This window comes from Rissa tridactyla, chromosome 12 (assembly GCF_028500815.1).
Source record: "Rissa tridactyla isolate bRisTri1 chromosome 12, bRisTri1.patW.cur.20221130, whole genome shotgun sequence".
Taxonomy (NCBI): Eukaryota; Metazoa; Chordata; class Aves; order Charadriiformes; family Laridae; genus Rissa; species Rissa tridactyla.
Genome location: NC_071477.1, coordinates 6,163,893 through 6,180,913, shown reverse-complemented (window position 1 = coordinate 6,180,913; position 17,021 = coordinate 6,163,893). Strand labels below are relative to the sequence as shown.

At 55.2% G+C, this 17,021-nt stretch overlaps 1 protein-coding gene across 3 annotated transcripts in view; it reads left to right on the top strand.

The window, feature by feature from the left end:
* The window catches only part of CDH22 (cadherin 22), a 105,001-nt gene that overhangs the window by 50,192 nt on the left and 37,788 nt on the right, over positions 1 to 17,021 (top strand). For all 3 annotated transcript variants that reach the window (XM_054218850.1, XM_054218851.1, XM_054218849.1), the window contains exons 5-8: positions 3,652 to 3,819; positions 4,822 to 5,009; positions 5,855 to 6,108; positions 13,404 to 13,540. In XM_054218850.1, the coding sequence (XP_054074825.1) occupies positions 3,652 to 3,819; positions 4,822 to 5,009; positions 5,855 to 6,108; positions 13,404 to 13,540 (747 nt within the window). The remainder of the gene's footprint in view (positions 1 to 3,651; positions 3,820 to 4,821; positions 5,010 to 5,854; positions 6,109 to 13,403; positions 13,541 to 17,021) is intronic.

Genomic DNA, 17,021 nt, shown 5'->3' with positions numbered 1-17,021 from the left:
GCCATCACCTGCTGCTGCATTGCAGAGTCCGTGGGGGACAGGTTTTGGGAGCAGAGGCTGTCCCGGCTCCAGGAGATGGGACCATGCAAGTTTGCTGCTGGTGGGTGTTTATGGCAGCACTCAAAGTGCCACATTGAAGGAACTGGTGTGGAGTATGTTTGCAGACCCTGATTTGTCAAGGATAAGAAAATGGTACGCGGTACCTCAGCCTAAAAGGCAAAACCAGCCTGACATTTGGGGTAGGAGCTCGGTGTGGCCCGTGCAGCTCCAGGGGGAGCAGCTTTCTCGGTGACAGTCCTGCTGGGGCTCTTGGAAGGGCAGTTCGTCTGCATCAGACTCCCACTTTTCCAGGATGGACGGGACAAGCAGCAATGCGTCTTGGCAGGAGGTGGTTTCTGCTCACAGTCTGCTCCCCCGTCAAAGATGAGGATTTTGTCTGCCTCGTGCCACTAGAAGAATCGGAGCCGGCTGGGGCCGTTTGTCTGCCCTGCACGTGCCAAATGGCCTGGACTTGCTCCCTGCTGGGATGGGTGACCTTGGAGTTGTTCTGGGAAGCGCCTGAGCACTTTCCTCCCATCTTGCATGGCGTATTATGAGCTATATCATTACGAGCAGCTCAGTTAAGTCATTACAGCTTTGGTGAATGCATGAGCTTTTTTCCCTCTCATCCCAATTCATCACTATTGTGCTGACATGAATCATTTTCATTATAAAATGCTTCAGACCCTGTTAATTAACAGAATTGCTTAAATTTCAATGAGATAGTGCTTGCCCAGAAATAGCGGTTTTGTATTCATAGTGGAGAGGCAGGAGAGGGCTAGAAGCATGGCCGGCGGAGGCCAGTCCCGTGCAGCCCTTTGGAAACGGTGCCTGTGCAAGGCCAGTCCTGCCTGCTCTCGGATGGGAAGCTGGGACGTGTGCCTGGAGATGCATTCATCGCTCCCTGTCGGTGTTCCTCAGCCCCTTTGGATGAGGTGGGGTGGGACTCCTGGTCTAATAGCTTCCTCTGAACAGACCCAGGATGAACGAGGATGCCAGTGCAGACCCTGGGCACCATCAATGGGTCTTCCCGCGGAGGGGTCGGGATGCTCCCTGGCAGAAATTCTGCAGTGCTCTGTGCTGCATCTCACCTGCATGCTAGCCAGGAGCGTGGACCTCGGTGATGGAGCGACAGAAGGGCTAAGAGTTACCCACGTGCAAACAGGCAGATGCTGGAAGTGTTTGAGAGATGGTGGGTGAGACAGAGCCTCCTCTCGATTGATGGGGCTGAAGGCAGTGGGAGTCCAGGTAATCACAGAACCGAAATGACAGAGGGACAAGAGAAGCTGTGTGAAATTGTGCCTGTCCACAAGAGCTGTGGAGCAGCAAGGATCTGAAACAGCCGTTATGTCTTTGTAATAAATCCTAACGGTGATAATCATTGGAATAATTGCTCTTTTCAGAAAGCAAGGAGAGCTAAATGTCTCCAGAACAGTGTTGCCAGCTCCTGCTGCACCTGTAATGTCATGCAAAGGTTGGCGGGGGGGGGGGGGGGGGGGGGGGGCGGTATTTCATCCTCCCAGCTCAGCGGTGTTTCTGACTGCCTTTGGGCCACAGCACCAGTGGCTCCTTGGTGTGAGCCATCCACCCACAGCCTCTGTCAGGAAGGTGGAAGCTGTGGCAACCCACTGGCTGTGGAGGACTGATGCTTGGAAGCCTTGGGGTATGTCCCTGGACCCACACCTTGTCTCCTTGCAGCCTGCTGGCACCCAGATGTCCCCTCCACTGTCCTCAGGTTGTGCCGAAGCCTTCCCAGAAGTGTCCGCCTGGAGCCTGGATGGCTGCACTGCTCTGCCATTGCAAGCCACTGAGAGCAACTGGATGATTCTCTGCTGTTTGCTTGGCACGGGACAAGCTCCTTGTCTCCTCCAGGTCCGACCCCCCTCGCTGGAGACCCACACCACACAGCCAGGCAACCCCCCTCCATCATCTTCCCCCCGCCCCAGGCAGGATTACTGGTGAAACAAAGCAAAGCTGGATTTTTGCAGTTCACACTAGGAGGAGGGAAAGCTAATAGTTAAACAGAAAAGCTTGGAAGAATGAACAATTACAAAACCAGAAAACAATGTCTAAATCTGTGAGAATGTTAAGAAATGGAGCTGGAGGGGATTTTAAGCTGATTCCTAGCTGCTCTGGGGCATCGCTGGTATAGCGGGACTGGGAATGTGCTGTTAATGACCTTGTATCCATGTATGCACTCATGCGTGCCCCTGGTGCCACCTCAGGGCAGAGCCATTTCTTTCTTTCATTCTCAAAATATTTCTTCTCTGCTTTGTTTCCATGTAAATAAAACATTCCTGTGTGACATGGGAAGTCATAACTTCTGCCATTCATGATGCTTTCTGGGTTTTACTACTCTTTGTTTCTTGTTTTACATTCCTTTATATTTTAGTTTGGTCATTTCCCCCAGGCCCAGATGACTTAGAAACACTTTTTAAGAGACTTCATTTCATAAAAAGTACTAACGTGCCATACATTTTGTTAAGCCTTATGGTCTCTAGAGCATTCTCAGCCCCTGACATAAAGCGTGCAGATCATCTCTGGTGTCTTTAACTTAGAGGGATGCTTGAAAATGAGGGGGGCTGTGCAGACAGACTTTTGGAAATACACTGCAACCCTCCCCTCGTTCTCCAAATCAAACGGGGGGGCCCCTCCAGGCGTGCTTGGGCCACCAGGCACCTGTGAAGTAGAGCTTGGCACTGTGGGATATGCTGTTGGGAATGCTGTGGCAGGCCTGGCTCCTGCCCCAGCAGATAAGGATAAGTGGGCTGTTGCAGATTTGTGCCAGAGGGGTTTCGTGACTCAGCCTGGGCTCTTACACCGCTGTTCTGTGCAAACCTCAAGGCTGGCCCTAGCGCGGCCCCTGCATCCGGGCGAGTCCTCTCGCTCCTGTGCCTCTGGCCCTCGCCAATCCCTCAGCCAGGCTCCTAGAGAAGAGCAAACCTCTGAACTGGGGGTTAACCCTGTCAATGGTACCGGCAGCCCACAGCAGAAGCAGCAGTCGGGAACCTTTCGTGCAACACGCCTGCGAATTGGCTGCAGAGACCTGGTGGTATCAGGTTGGGCCTGTGGCCATTCCTGGGATTTTCAGGATGCTTCTGCCTGGCTGACAACCCCCGGTCTTGTTCTTCTCTGCAGAGCCCTCTTCTCCCCTCAGCCAGCTTTTGATTATGTGAAGGCTGCGGAAGGGTTTGCTCCCTCTGCACCAGGGCCCAGCAGATGTTGGTGGTTGATGCCAGCAAGGTGGTCCTGGGGCAAAGGGAGCCGGCAGCACCCAGAGCTGCCTTAGGAAGGGCATTGCCGGTGGTCAAGGGAGGTGACCATTCCTCCTACTCAGCCCTGGTGAGGTGGCACAAATGCTGTGTCTGGTTCTGGACTGCCAAATATGAGAGACACGGGCATACTGGAGTGAGTCCAGGGAAGGGCCATGAAGATTGGTGAAGTATTGGAGCATCCGCCACATGTGGAGAGGCTGGGCAATCTAGCTGATCCTGTTTAGGGCTGGGGCTTGGATGAGGTCATCTCCAGCGGCCGCTTCCAGCCTCATCTTGTCTGTGACTCTGTGGGTGCTCTGTGACCTGCCTGTGCTCATGCTCTCCTGCCTGTTCCCAGGGGTGATCCGGACAGCCGTGGCTGACCTCGACCGTGAGACACAGGACCGGTATGAGGTGGTGATCCGTGCAACGGACATGGCGGGACAGCTGGGTGGCTTGTCCGGATCCACCACAGTCACCATTGTAGTCACCGATGTCAACGACAACCCACCGCGCTTCCCTCAAAGTAAGTCCTGACGGCAGCGGGGGGCAGCTGCTGGCTCTTGTCCTGGTCCTGGCCCCTTGCGGGTGGTGGGACAGAAGCTCAGCTCCCAGCACAGCCTGGCAGGTGTCTGCAGAGTGAGCCAGCCCCGCTGCTCATACGGAGGCAGCACCAAGGTACCATAACGCGCACAGCTCCTTGGGTGAATGTGACCCTGCCTGGCAGCGTGATGGAGGGGCAACGGCTTTGTCTCAGCCTCTCCAGGGCCCCGGACAAGATCCCTCCTCCTGGTTCTGGGAGTGAGGAGGGCTGTGTGGTGGGGCCCTTTCCTGATCCCTCTCTGAGCAGTGCTGGAGGAGAAGGCAGCCTGGTCTGTTGTGCTGCTGCCTCCCAGGGGCTTGGGCAGGGACTCAGCTGCTGGCCTGGCCACTCCTGGCTGCCACGTCAGAGCTTGGCATGCTCTGCCCCACCACGAAGCCACCCAGCTCATAGACAGCAGCCTGGACACAGCACAGCTCTGTTTTCCACAACGCTGCTAGTGGCCCGTGGCTCAAGCTCGTGTCTTCTCCTCCCCAAAGGACGATGCTGCTGGGAAGAGCAGGCTGTGCAGTCTCTACAGTGCACACCAGCTGCAGAGACCAGCAGCGCGTGGCTGGCAGACCAGAAAGGGTGCTGCAGCTGCAGGAGGCTCAGCTCTTTAGCTGCAGCTCCTAGAAATCAGAAATGGTCAAGTTTGCAAAGAATCAGAGAAGACTGATTGCGGGGCAGCGTCCATACAGAGAAATCAGCCCTTACTTCACCCGGCACCTTGAAACATCAGCGCTCCCCAATTGTCTTCCCTCAGCCCTCATTTTTGGCTGGGGTTTGTGTTTCTCCTGGTAGGGCATTCTGGACTATAGACACTGGTAGAGTTTGGGCAGCCCTGGTAGCCCAAGGGTGCTCCCAGGGAGGTATGGGAAGGGCTGTATCAGGATGGAGGGAGTTCAAAGGGAGAAGCAGTGACCACAGTACCTTTTTCTCCTCCAGAGATGTATCAGTTCAGCATTGTTGAAACTGCCCCCGTGGGCACTGCCATCGGCAGGGTGAAGGCAGAGGACTCTGACGTCGGGGAGAACACGGACATGACCTATCAGGTGAAGGATGAGGAAGGGGTGGAGATGTTCAAAGTCACCACGGACAGTAATACCCAGGAGGCTGTCATCTCAGTGCAGAAGGTGAGAGATGAGGAAAACTGGTTGGGTAGGGAGGGCACAGATCTCTAGGAGGGCCCTTTCCTTTGGGGACTCCTGCTGCTGCATTTGAGTTGAAATAAATGCTCCTCTGAGCAGTAGCAGTTGCGTTTCTGTGCCTGCAGGTGCAGGGAGGGACCCTGCCTCTGTTCTGCCAGGATGGCAAAACGCTGTGTCTGGGAGGAAAGGCTGGAAAGGAGCAGCAGCTCAGTGCCCGCTGGAGCCTGCACAGGGCTCCCTGGGCGGCAGCGAAGCAGCGAGCCGTGCAGAGGGGAAGCCATGCGTAGGGCTACGGAGACGAGTTCTTACAGCTGTTATTGATAGCACCTGCTCGGGGAGAAATATCCCCACCTAATTCCTATACCTGACCAACAGCACTTTGACTGTATCTGCTTTTGGTGGCAAAAACAATCAAGCAAATGCTTGAGGCAGGCAAGAAAGAATGATTGCTCACCAAGGCTGCTGCATTCTGCTCGCCTCCCCTGTAGAAATAATAGCAGGGTGATTAATGGTCAAAACCTGCTCAGTTGCAGCACACAGTCTGCCGTCTTCCCAGTGAATCCCAGCTGCCCGTGCCCTGCATAGCCTGGACACCCTGTTGGGGCTCCTGGGGGGAGTGGGCTGGAGGCTTCCTCTTCCTCCTGCCCCCCCCCAGTGTGGGTGCTGCCAGCTGGAGGGCAGAGCACGGGCATGAGAGGTCCCAGCCTCCCGTGGAGGTGCTGCCTGGGGAGCAGGTGGCTTTAGTGGCATCCCTGATGTCTCCAGTGAAGGAAGGGGCAGCAGAGGGGCTCCTCAGGCTGGGTATGGCTAACCCTCTCCTGTTGTCTCAGCCTCTCGACTACGAGTCAAAAAAAGTGCATACTGTCGTGGTGGAGGCCCTCAACAAGTTTGTGGACCCGCGGTTCGTGGACCTGGGTACCTTCCGGGACCAGACGATTGTGCGGGTCTCGGTGCTGGACGTCGATGAGCCCCCTGAATTCCGGCCCCCCTCCAACCTGATGGAGGTCCAGGAGGATGCACACGTTGGTTCTGTCGTGGGGATTGTCACCGCCCTTGACCCGGACACAGCGAACCATCCTGTCCGGTAAAGCAGCCGCCTAAACCTCAATCATCATCCTTCCTTTCAATGGTGGGCGTGGGGTCACCTGCAAGGGACACACGTGGCCTGGGGGGAGCTCGTGGCCATGGCTGGGGCAGAGGGGAGGTGATGGCGGAGGAGGAGAGGCCATGCAGCGGAGGTGACAAGTGCTGCACGCGTGGCCAAGCGTGTGAGTGTGTCCCGTGGGACAGGCAGTGGCAGGTGAGCGGCAGCCTGTGCACAAGCAACAGGCAAGCAAGAGAAGCCATCTCACAGGTGACAGATACATCACCAGCAAGTGATGGGTTTGTGAGTGGCAAGGGAGTGTCGGGGAAGGTGGCTGGGCGATGCTTGCATGTCCTTGCTGCTGACAGTGAGGCGTCTGCAATGGTGCCTGACACAGGCCAGGCAAGCGACCAGAAATGACAGGAGGGCAGCGGCGAAGGATGACAAATGAGGTGGGACTGGGGAGGTGCAGAGCCACAGCTTGGCTGTGCGTGTGCGTGCATGAGTGCACAGGGACCAAAGATCAGAGGAGTTTATATTTGGGCAGAGGACATAATCCAGGCAGCAGCTTATCTGCACAGGACATTTCCCATTTCCATTTAATTTGTGGCTAAAGAGATTGTTACCTTGTTAAATTGTTATTACCTAAGGCACAAAGCAGCTTTCTGGCTCTGCCAACTGGCCTGAGTCACGAGCAGTTGGGATGGAAAGCTGGTGTTCAGAAAACATCCTCAATGTGTGGAAAATTTCCTTGAAATGTGTGTTCTCGTGCCAGGTGACGGCAGGGCTGCAGGCACCTTGTGCACAGCCGCTCACTTCAAATGAGCGGCGGTGGCTTTGCATTTGAGAGCTCTGGAGCGAGCCCATCCCAGCAGGCAGCAATAAACTGGGATGCAGCAGGGTCAGGGATGTGGGCTGGAGGAGGACGTGGCCAGCGAGGGCTCAGTTACGGTATTGATCCCATTCGATGATGTCCCTGTGGCTGCTTGGGGTGCTGAGCTCCGGTGCTGTGCAGCCATAGCGAACGCAGTGGTTCAATGTGGGGTGAGAGCTATCTTGATGGAAATTAAGATTGAGACGTTTAGAAAGCTCAGAAAAAGAATTTACACGTGGAAAGCTGCCATCTACAGATGCCTGGCAGCTAGCAGAGAGTGTCATGTCACAAAGCTGGATGCTGAAAGTTGTCTTTGGGGTGAACGTGAATGAAATCAGCCTTGGCGTGCCAGGAGCTATCTATGCGAGCATTGCACCGCTTGCACTAGTCGGTGCTGGCTGTTGGATATATTCTCGAAGTTCCTCTGCTCACTTTGTCATGTGGCTACCTTCTCCTTTCGGGCTACACATCTGATTTCTTTGTGGCCCACCCTGAGCACGTGGCTGTTAGCTTGCACTCTTCAGATGCAGGCAGTCCTTCTACATGCGTGTATGTGTGTGCGTGTGCTTTTTCACTCGACTGTTTCTAGCAGTGCTGCAGAACATAGATTTTATTTTCTGATCTGTAATTGTAGGAAAGGGGCCTTGGGGACAGAACTATTCGTATTCTCATTTTTTTTTTCTTGTTCTTTGTGCTGCTTCCCCGTGGAGCTTGTTGCATTGTTTGCAGACAGAACAAAAGAAAGCAGAGGAGGGAGGCTTTCTACTGCTGTGCAGAAGGTGATGGGGACTTGGAGCAGAGAGAAGCAGATTCGAGTACTCAGCAGGAGCAAGAGGGTTAGAGCCCAAACTTTGTTATGTCTCTCTTATAGCAAACTTAGTGCCAGACAAGGCAATGACTCGTGCTCAGGCACGAGGGCCCAGCCAACAGGACTCCCAGGCATCTGCTGCAGCTTGGGAATTGCCGCGTGTTTTCCCTTGTCAGGCTTGATGCATCCAAATATGTGTCCTCCCTCCAGCTATCCCCGGGCAGGTAGCTCATCCTGCGTCCCCCATGCTCCCCTGGGGCATTTGGTCTCTATCCGTCCATCTCTCCACTCCCCTGCGTTCTTGCAGCGCCTGCTGTCGTGCGCGGTGGCAGCTCCGTCCCTTTGTGATGCTCCCTTGGCGCTTGCCTGGGGAGTGGGGGTAGGTGAGCCTTCCCTGCCGTTTTAACCTGCACCGACTGGAGATGCAGGTTTGTATCGGTCGCGCCGATGTGGCACCAATGCAGGAGGAAGGTGCTGTTGGATCTCCCCTGCTTTCCTGTCCTCTGGCCAGCCAGGTAATTTAATATAATACTTTGCCATGTAGGCAGCTGTTCACAGCTTCAAAGCGGTGCACAAACATTAATGCAAGCATCCTGCAGCACCCTGCCAGGATGTGACACTAACCCGTCAGCAGGAGACGGCAGTAAGTCACCTCGCACTTGAAGTGTGCTACTCCAAAGTACGGTCACAAGAAGCCAGCACTTGTACTTCACCTTGGGTACATTAGAGAGCAACTGGTCCTGACAGCATGACCGGTATTTGATCTTCGGCTCCTTGAAGTTGGTGTGAACGCTTTCAAGTCGCTGCAGTTCTGTGGATCCCTTTAACTTCCTGATCCTTGTCTGCTAGAGGTGGGAGCAAAGACATGGCTGTGTTTCTGCGGTGGCTGCTGTCTCCTGGACTCTGGTCTGTGTGTTGGCTCTGCGCTGTAAATAGGGGAGAGCCACAACCTTCTGTCACAATGAGACGCGCTCTCCCCTTGAGGCAGGAAAGAACAAGGATTGCCAGAGACAGCAGAGCAAAAATCAGCTCTGTCAGCGTTTCCAGGTCCTGCTGACACCAGGCTGCCAATAACAAGGTTTGGGAAGTATTTTTAGCCAAATGGGAAAGGAGATGCCCTTGGCTCTTTGTTTTCATCCCCAGGCCAGCACAAGCAGGGCTGTGCGGCTCCTGCTGCGCCATCCAGCCTGCAGCAGCTGCTGGAGGCACGTTTCAGCCTGGCGCTCCCCGGCCCTCCTGGTGATCCGCTTGTCCCACAAGGATGTGGCCACTTGGTGTCGAGAACAAATCCCTTCCAGATGAGCCGGGCTGGGTCGCAAAGTGACCTGTTACGAAGACATGAGGAATGAAGGGGCATCCGACTCCTCTGTTCTTGGGAGGCATCCCCGAGGCACTGCTCGCTGCCCCTCTCCCAGCTGCATGTGGATGTAAAGCCCCTGGCAGCCGCTTGCCCGGGTGGGGCACAGGGTGCCTGAAGAGCATCCCGTCTCTCTGGGTGATCAGCCCCAGCTTGTGGCTGCTCAGAGGGACACGCATCCTCAGGGGGAACGTGAAAACCCACCATGGTACGGGCAGGAAATGCCTTTCTAAAGGACCGGTGCTTCTTATTTTATTCCACCTTTGTTTGTTGCCTAACAAAAGATGGAACCACTATTTTTCAGAAAGAATTAAGTTTCCAGTTGGCTTTTTGGCTTTAGCTGTACGTTTCCTGGGCGTAGTGCAATTTTTCTCATCTGAGCCATTGTATGAGGTAATACAGTGATAGACTGTCTGTGTACGTGAGGCTGTTTGTATGGGAGCCTTTTGTTTTTCTCTCTGCGGTGGGAGCCTGTGCTCTGATTGTGTGCGTTCCAGGCTTTATCAGCACTGGGAAGATGTTGCTTGGGATTTAAGGTTCTCAAAGATATTCTTGTCTGGCATTCACCAAATCCGGAGACAGGTGTTGGACATGGGCATTTTATAGACTCTAACAGCACAGCAAGAACTACAACCTGCTTCAGCACAAAAGGGAGAGGAGGAAAAACCAAACACAACAAAAAGCTTTTCACACAGTGTTTGAAAAGCTCCCTATTAACAAAACACACGGCGTAAAATGTGCTCCTTGTTGCATTCGGGGGGAGAAGTGAAGCAAACTGCTTGAGAAATGCATTCACGAGAAAGATGAGCACCAAGAAAGCTGTCTAAATTAAACAGTCACTTGTAACATCCAAACCAACAGGCAGTGCCAGCAGGAGGAGAGGAAAACGGATTACAAGGTCCGCATCCCAATCAGAGCTGGGGACTGCAGCTCCAGATATGGAGCACCAGCCAGCTTTAGGAGGAAAGAGCGCGTGTCCTATCTCCGGGTACCTGGAGGACCCAGGGATTAATTGCTACATCTTCCCAGGTGAGAAGCGCTGCTGGACTTGGGGACGGATGAATACGAAGCTGGACTACCTGAGGTGGAGAGGTTTGTGATGGTCAGCACAGACTTTGGTTGGTAAAGATGGTGCTGCACAAAGTGATGTAAACTGCGCGTAGCGGATAGTTTCTCGTTCTAGCTGCAGAGTTAGCCATAAGCTCTTGGGAGGGGAGGTCTGTCGTTGTGTGGAGCAGTGTGGAGCAGGTTGATCTGCAGCTCTGAGTGGGTTATGGCTGTGGCTTTTGGGGGGGCAGATGGACATCCTTGTGCCCCCTCAGCCTCCAGCTCTAGTGCTAGGCTAGTGCTCCAGAGCCTCCAGATGGAGAGCTACAGACCCACCCGGACTGGCCACCTCCAAAATCCCAGTGTGTAGAAGCCGGCTCAGCCCTGCTTTCGTGGCAAACACAGGCAACACTCGGAGCTTTGTCTCCTTTGCCCCGGCGCAGCGCTGAGAAGGTGGCAGCTCTGTGCGTAGCAGTGGTGACAAAGGGATCAGATTTCTGGTTTGGTTTGTGCCCTGCCACAGGGTATGGGCGGTCAGTCCTCCGCAGACAATTCAGAAGTGACAGAAGACAACCTTAGCAGCAAAACAATTAGCAGCATAAGAAAAGGTTACTGGTGCCATGAGGCAGAGCACTCCCCTACCAGCCTCCTGCCCTCCGGCCATGCAGGCAGCCGCTGTCAGATGTTCCCAGGCTCAGCGATGTCTCCCATCACTAACTGGGTTTTTCTGCATAGCTATTTTTTGCAGTCATCTTTGTTTATGCAGCAATGACACGAGTGTGAACAAAACAGGCATGTGCTTACCCGAGAAGCAGGGAAGGCGTATGGAGAGTGAAGTACCGTCTTGAACTCCAACAGTATTCAAAAGTGGGATGGAAGAACAGGACATGTTCGAGGTCAGGTGGTGTGGGAGAACAATGGAAGCAGTTATGCAAATGCATCAATTATGCTACTGGGAAGATATTAGGTGTTGTCATCCCGGTTTCTGTTCCTCCCCCAGCAGTACATTGGACTGGTGTGTACGAGTCAGAGTGGACAGACATCTCCTTTCCCTTTGCAGTGAGCGAGAGCAGAGTGGATGTGAAGCTGCAGTACGTGCTAAGACAGTGTCACTGTCCCTTCTGGAGTTGGCTACGCGCCTGTAGAGGCTCTGTTTCCAGCTGGGAGTTGGGGCAGAAAATGCAGGAAGGCTAGGAAGTCCCTGGCAGCTGGTTCAGTGACGGCTAAGCTTGTACCTGGCTTTGTGTGGCAGGTCCCCATCACCTCTAGATGCAAAGAGAGGGGAGGAAGCCAGCCACGTAGCTGCAGAACATGCTAGATCGTGCATGTGCGCAGATGAAACTTAGATTTTTGAACGTTTTTCCTTAACTACAAGCAAGTGCTGTTGTATTTTTCTCTCTCATCCCCCTGTCTGTCTGAAAGGGAGTGAGCTAGGGAATGTGATCTGGTACTGTATAACACTTCAAACAGCGTAGAAATGCCTTTGTATGTGCCTCCGTCAGAGACAGAGCTGCCAGGCTGCGTGGGTAGGTGTCCCTCAGAAGGCACTCTCAGCTGCAGCTGGTCCCCCCCGGCCATGGGACACAAAGGCATGGAGGCCATGGCTGCCTCTGTGCAGTGGCCGTGAGCTGGAGTTCCTCGGCTGCGAGCCACGTGGATGATGGACCCACCAAGCACAGACGGACGGTGCCAAGCACTTGGGAAAGACCCCTGCAGTGTGCGGAGCACCTCCACCATCCGGAATGAGCTTCTAGCCTACAGCCTGTCCTGCTCTGCTCCTCTTGTTTGACGTGGCCCCTCAGTACTGTCCTGTCTCGTCAGCTTTCCAGCTTGCTTTGTCCCCACATTTATCTTCCTTCTGTTGTCAGGCATGTGACTGAAGGCTTTAATTTATTCACAGCCCTCCTTTCGGTAATTTATCCTTTGTACTCTTTGCTGTCTTGTATTATTTAATTCTGTAAAGCACTCTGGGATGCAGTGTGTATGAAGGATGCTGTACACAATAACATTATGCTGTATTGTTTGTGATTTGTAGGCCTTCTGGATTTCTCATTCCGATTGCAGTGGTGGTGGTTGTTATTTGTGTTACGGCTGTGCTTGAGGGCCTCAGCTGCATCGGGCTTCCCTTCCAGCCCCGTTCCCAAGGAGCAGATATCTAAATGTGCCCTGGTTTCATGTTAGCTTGCTTTATTCTGCGTGTAATGGTTGGAAATGCAGGATGTGCCACCGGGACTGATTGCGTGGGCTCGTGGTGTCGTGGCTAAGGCGCAGGGCTAAACCCGTGTGTCTGACCCTTCTCGTGAGCTGTGCAGTTGCCCTTTGGGAGGAGGTGGGAGTCGTGCTCTCCAGAGGTGGCCCGGGGAGCTGGGGGGCTGTTGGTGGGATGCCCAGGGAGGGGGCTGTTGGGGGCAGCGCTGGAGCAGCTGAAGGAGAAGAGCGAGAACTGCGTGTGAAGGGTCTCTGCTGAGCAGCTGGAGCCGGTCGGAGCTGCAGGAGCTCTTCAACCTGCTCCTGTGGAACTGGGACGCCCAAATGAGGGCACATCCCAGGGCTGCTGGGGGGGGTGTGCTGTGTTGCCTGTGGGGGTGTTGGCTGTTGCCCACCTTTGCTGCCAGGGTTCTCGCTCCAGTTGCTCAGGTTCAGTCCAGATTCAGAGGAGACCGTGCCATTTGTAACTGCTGCAGCTGCAGTCAGGTTTTGTGCAGGTCCAGCTCCCAGCCTGCCCCATGCTGCCACACCGGCCCCCGGGTCTCTCACTCGGGTGGGGGCTGTAGGAGGACCAAGAGAGGGTGGTAGGTGAGGTGGGCTCCTCGAGCAGGGGTGCCCCCCTTCGGCTTGGGTTGGTGTTTTTCCTGAATCTATAGCTCAGAAGCTTTCCAGGCTCACGAGTGGAGTTACAGCCCATGATTTCTATATTGCTCTGTCTATCCTCAGCATAAGGTTCCCATCAGAGCAGGTTTTTCCCGTTGTCCACAGTCTGTGCTTAGTTCCACTTTATGCACCAAAAGCCGCACTTTAATTTTACGTGAAGGCTCTGGGCTTGCAGCCTGGTAGAAACACGGCCTTTGTGTGCCACGCTGCAGCAGAGGAAAAGCGGGAGCGGTGACAAAGGGCCTGTTGCGTTAGATCCCTGCGCTCCTGGGGCTGATGGCGAGGTTGGGCTTGGCACATCCAGCTGTTCACAGTTTTCCCCTTCTGCCTGGCCTCAGGTACGCCATCGACCGCAGCACAGACACAGAGAGGATCTTTGACATCGACGCCAACACAGGTGCCATTGTGACAGGAAAGGTCCTGGACCGGGAGACGGCAGGGTGGCACAACATCACCGTCCTGGCGATGGAAGCAGGTGAGCTGGAGGAGTGCTGCATGGAGCAGACAGTGTGTTGGGCCGGAGTGGGGCAGAGGGGGAAATGTGGGCGCATTCACTGCAGAGGTGACCAAGATGCAAGTGTTAATTACCACTGAAGTAAAAAAAAAAAAAAAAAAAAAGAAAAAGCAGCAGCACTGAGTCTGACATCTCCCTAGACAACCTAAAAATACTCTTCCTGACTCGAGCATTAATAAGGGAGCATGGTCGAATAGTATATTTGATGAACACTAATCAAATTTGTTATCTATGCGCCAGCTTTGCCAGTCATCCCCGTCCCGCTCGCTCCCTGCATTCGCACCTGCTGAGTGGCTCTGGGGGTCCCTGGGGGGGTCTGTCTTCACGTCACCTGCATCCCCCCAGTCCAGCCATCTGCTGTGGGTGGATGCCCCATCAATGGGAGCCCTGTGGCACGGCTGGCTGCCAGTGCTCGCCTCTGCTGGGGGCTGACGGTGGTTGGGATTTGCAGGCTGTACCTGCACGCTGGGTTTGTGGCTCTGGATGCTTCCCGTGCCCTTCCTCCTTGGGTCTCCCTGTGGGGCTGCAGGCTCGGCAAGGCACAGCAAGCAGTGGATGGGGGGTCCCAGCACCGCAGCAGTGGGAAGGGGCTGCGGGGACAGAGTGTCCCTGAGCTCCCGTGCTGGGGATGGGGGGAGCAGCAGCGATGCCGGGGTTGGTACCACCAGGCTGCTTCGTCTCTGGCCGCAGCGCTTGGCCTCAGCCTGCAGCCCACCAGGAAAAGTCTCAGGCGGAGGATGCGGAGAAGCTCTTTTGTCCTCACCTGAAATTAGCTCCTTTTCTGACCCTCCCACGAGAGCCCCGGTGACGGTCTCTTCCTTCCCTTACGGCTGTGCTGTCCTTTAGCCTGTATTTACAGTAACTGCCAAATCCGCTCACACCCAGCTGGGAGAGCCGGGAAGGAACAGCTTAGTGGCTCCGCAGGTTTTGTTAGTTTATCTTCCCTCCATGTGGGAGGGGGGGCAGCGGAGCCCGGTGTGGATGCTTCCAGCAGAAGTCCTGTTTGTCTTTTCTTCTCCAGTTAAGAAAGAAAAAAACAAACCTGGGTCCTGCTGCTCAAAGGAGCTCAGAATAAACTCCTCTTGAGGAATGAAAAGAAAATAATAGCAGCAAAGGGCAGGCTTTGCTTCCCTGCAGGTGCTCCGCTGCAGGTAGGAGCCTGCCCTGGGCGTATCCTGCTGCCCTCCATCGCGTTTGCACAGTGCCCTGGCTCATGGGCTCCCCCGGTCCCTGCGTGCGATGGTGGATCTGGCCCCATGGGCCCCAGGGAGTGTTCTGTGTTCCTCCTTTTTTTGAGCTTGATGATGGAGAAGGAGCTTCAATGCCAGGCACCGTGCTGGGAAGCAGAAAGGCATTGCTGTGTTCTTCAAAGTTTTCCACATTTGGGATGCGCAAGTTGACGGGGCAGCCTGGGACCTGCTGTGCTCTGCCACCCCATGGCAGCTGGTACCAGGGAGCTGCTTTGGCTGCAAAGCACCTCCTGACATCTGCAGATGTGTGCCAAGACCTGTCCATCATGGGCAGGAGCCTTCCTCGGGCTCTGTTCCCAGAGACCCCTCAGGAGTTCTGGTTCTCATTTCTTTGCTCGTTCTTGAGCAGGAAGATGCCGTTCACATTCAAGGCGCCATGTCGGGCCTGGCTTGGGGCCCAGAGGTGGGTTCCTGCTGCGGGGTCACCCCATCGTGGTGGCAGCCATCTGCTCTGGCCGGGCCGGGCTAGGCTAGGAGAGGAGGGAGCAGTGTCCCTGGCCAGACCCGCACTGCCCCAGGGGAACGTCTCTGGCCCCGCTGTGTGCCCCAAGCCCCACTCTGTGCTGATGCTTTGTGCCTGCCGGCCGGGGTGACCTCTGTGCCATCTGACTGAGGTGCTGTCACAAGCCCTGCCTGGCATCAGACAGTGACGGGCAGGAGTGCTGGCTGCACTGGAGGGAGGGTAGCCCACTGCCGAGCCATGGCACGTCCCGGGGCTCTGCCAGCGGTGGCCAGGGAGGAGAGGATCACGGTGTTGCAGCACAGCTCAGCATCCAGAGGAAACTTGAGGTGACAAGAATCAGAAGGACAATATTTACACGCAGCGGCTAGGATTTCAGAACAAGTCGGTAAATGCTGCGGCTCCCCTCCGGCAGGGAAGCCTGTCAGGCTGGATCGCTTCAAAACCCGGGGAGACTCTTCAGCGCTCTGACTTCTCCCGTGGTGAGCTCTGACTCATCCTTTTTAACTGCCCTGACAATCCTCCCAGTGACATTATCCTTAACGTTTTGTAATCATGAAATATTAATGACTGATATTGAATTTAAAGCACAATTTATGTCTGAATCCTCTGGCGGAAAGGGCAGTTGTAAAGGTACAGCCTTCCAAGTGATCGAGGGGTTTCGGAGCGGGGCTGTGCAGCATCTGTCACGTCGTGGCCGGCGCAGCGGGATCAATGTGGAGCACGGGGTGGCTGGGAGCCTCCGTGTTGCTGCCGGCATGTCCAGTTTGGCGGTTCCTGGCACTTGGCCGTTCCTGGCGCGCCGGTGTCCGGAGCCGGGAGGAGCTGGTGGGGCCCTGTGGCGTTTGCCATGGCCATGCAGGTTACATCTGGCTGCCACAGGGTTTGGCGTGCCACCGGGCAGGATGTTATCAACTCCGGCAGAGGCAAGTGGTAAAAGATTCTTCCTCTTTCCTCAGTGAGATGTAAACTTTGCAGAAGGAACGGAGTGAGCTCACTGGGCGTCCCACTGCCCAGGCTCGTGCCTGGTGCTTGTCAGGGCTGGTGGGAAGCTGTGCCCCCTCGATTCCCACGGCTGATGGGCACATGGCCTGGAGTGTGTCACACCAGGGTCTTGCCTCCCTCTGTCCTCCGCAACTGCCCTCCCTGCCTGTTGGCAGGACAGTCCTGAAGAGGGTTTAACCAGGAAAGCTTGCCCGCCGACAGCACTTTTTCCCGCAGGCAGCCTGCCTGTCAGGTTTGAGCAGCTCCATACAAGAGCTGTCCCCCCACCTTTGAGACCCCCATCTGGGACCCACTGCTGCTGCAGCAGACACGGTGCCCAGGGGTGCATGTCCCACCTCCAGATAACCAGAGAGAGTGTTTTGGCATCTGAGGAGCAGTGAGAAAAGCCGCAGAAGGCGCCGGGCTGCAGCTGATGCTGGCTGGGCTGCGTGCTGCTGCCGGGAGGAGAGGAGGAGCAGGTTTTCCCCCCCTCAGAACAGGCACTTCCCAGCGGGATCCGCCTCGGCCGGCTGGTGACCAGCAGAATATTTGGCCTTGCAACATGGCAGCCAGCAGGAGCCATGGGGGCTGTTCAGCAAATCTGGCCTGGGACCAGGCCAAGCATTTCCAGAGATAAATCTTCATCTCGCTCGCAAGCTGTTTACCTTCCTTGGGCTAATATTAGTGATTCTCTTCCTGTTTTCCTCTTTGCTCATGTAAAATGATGAGGCCTTGACTGCTGTGTCCA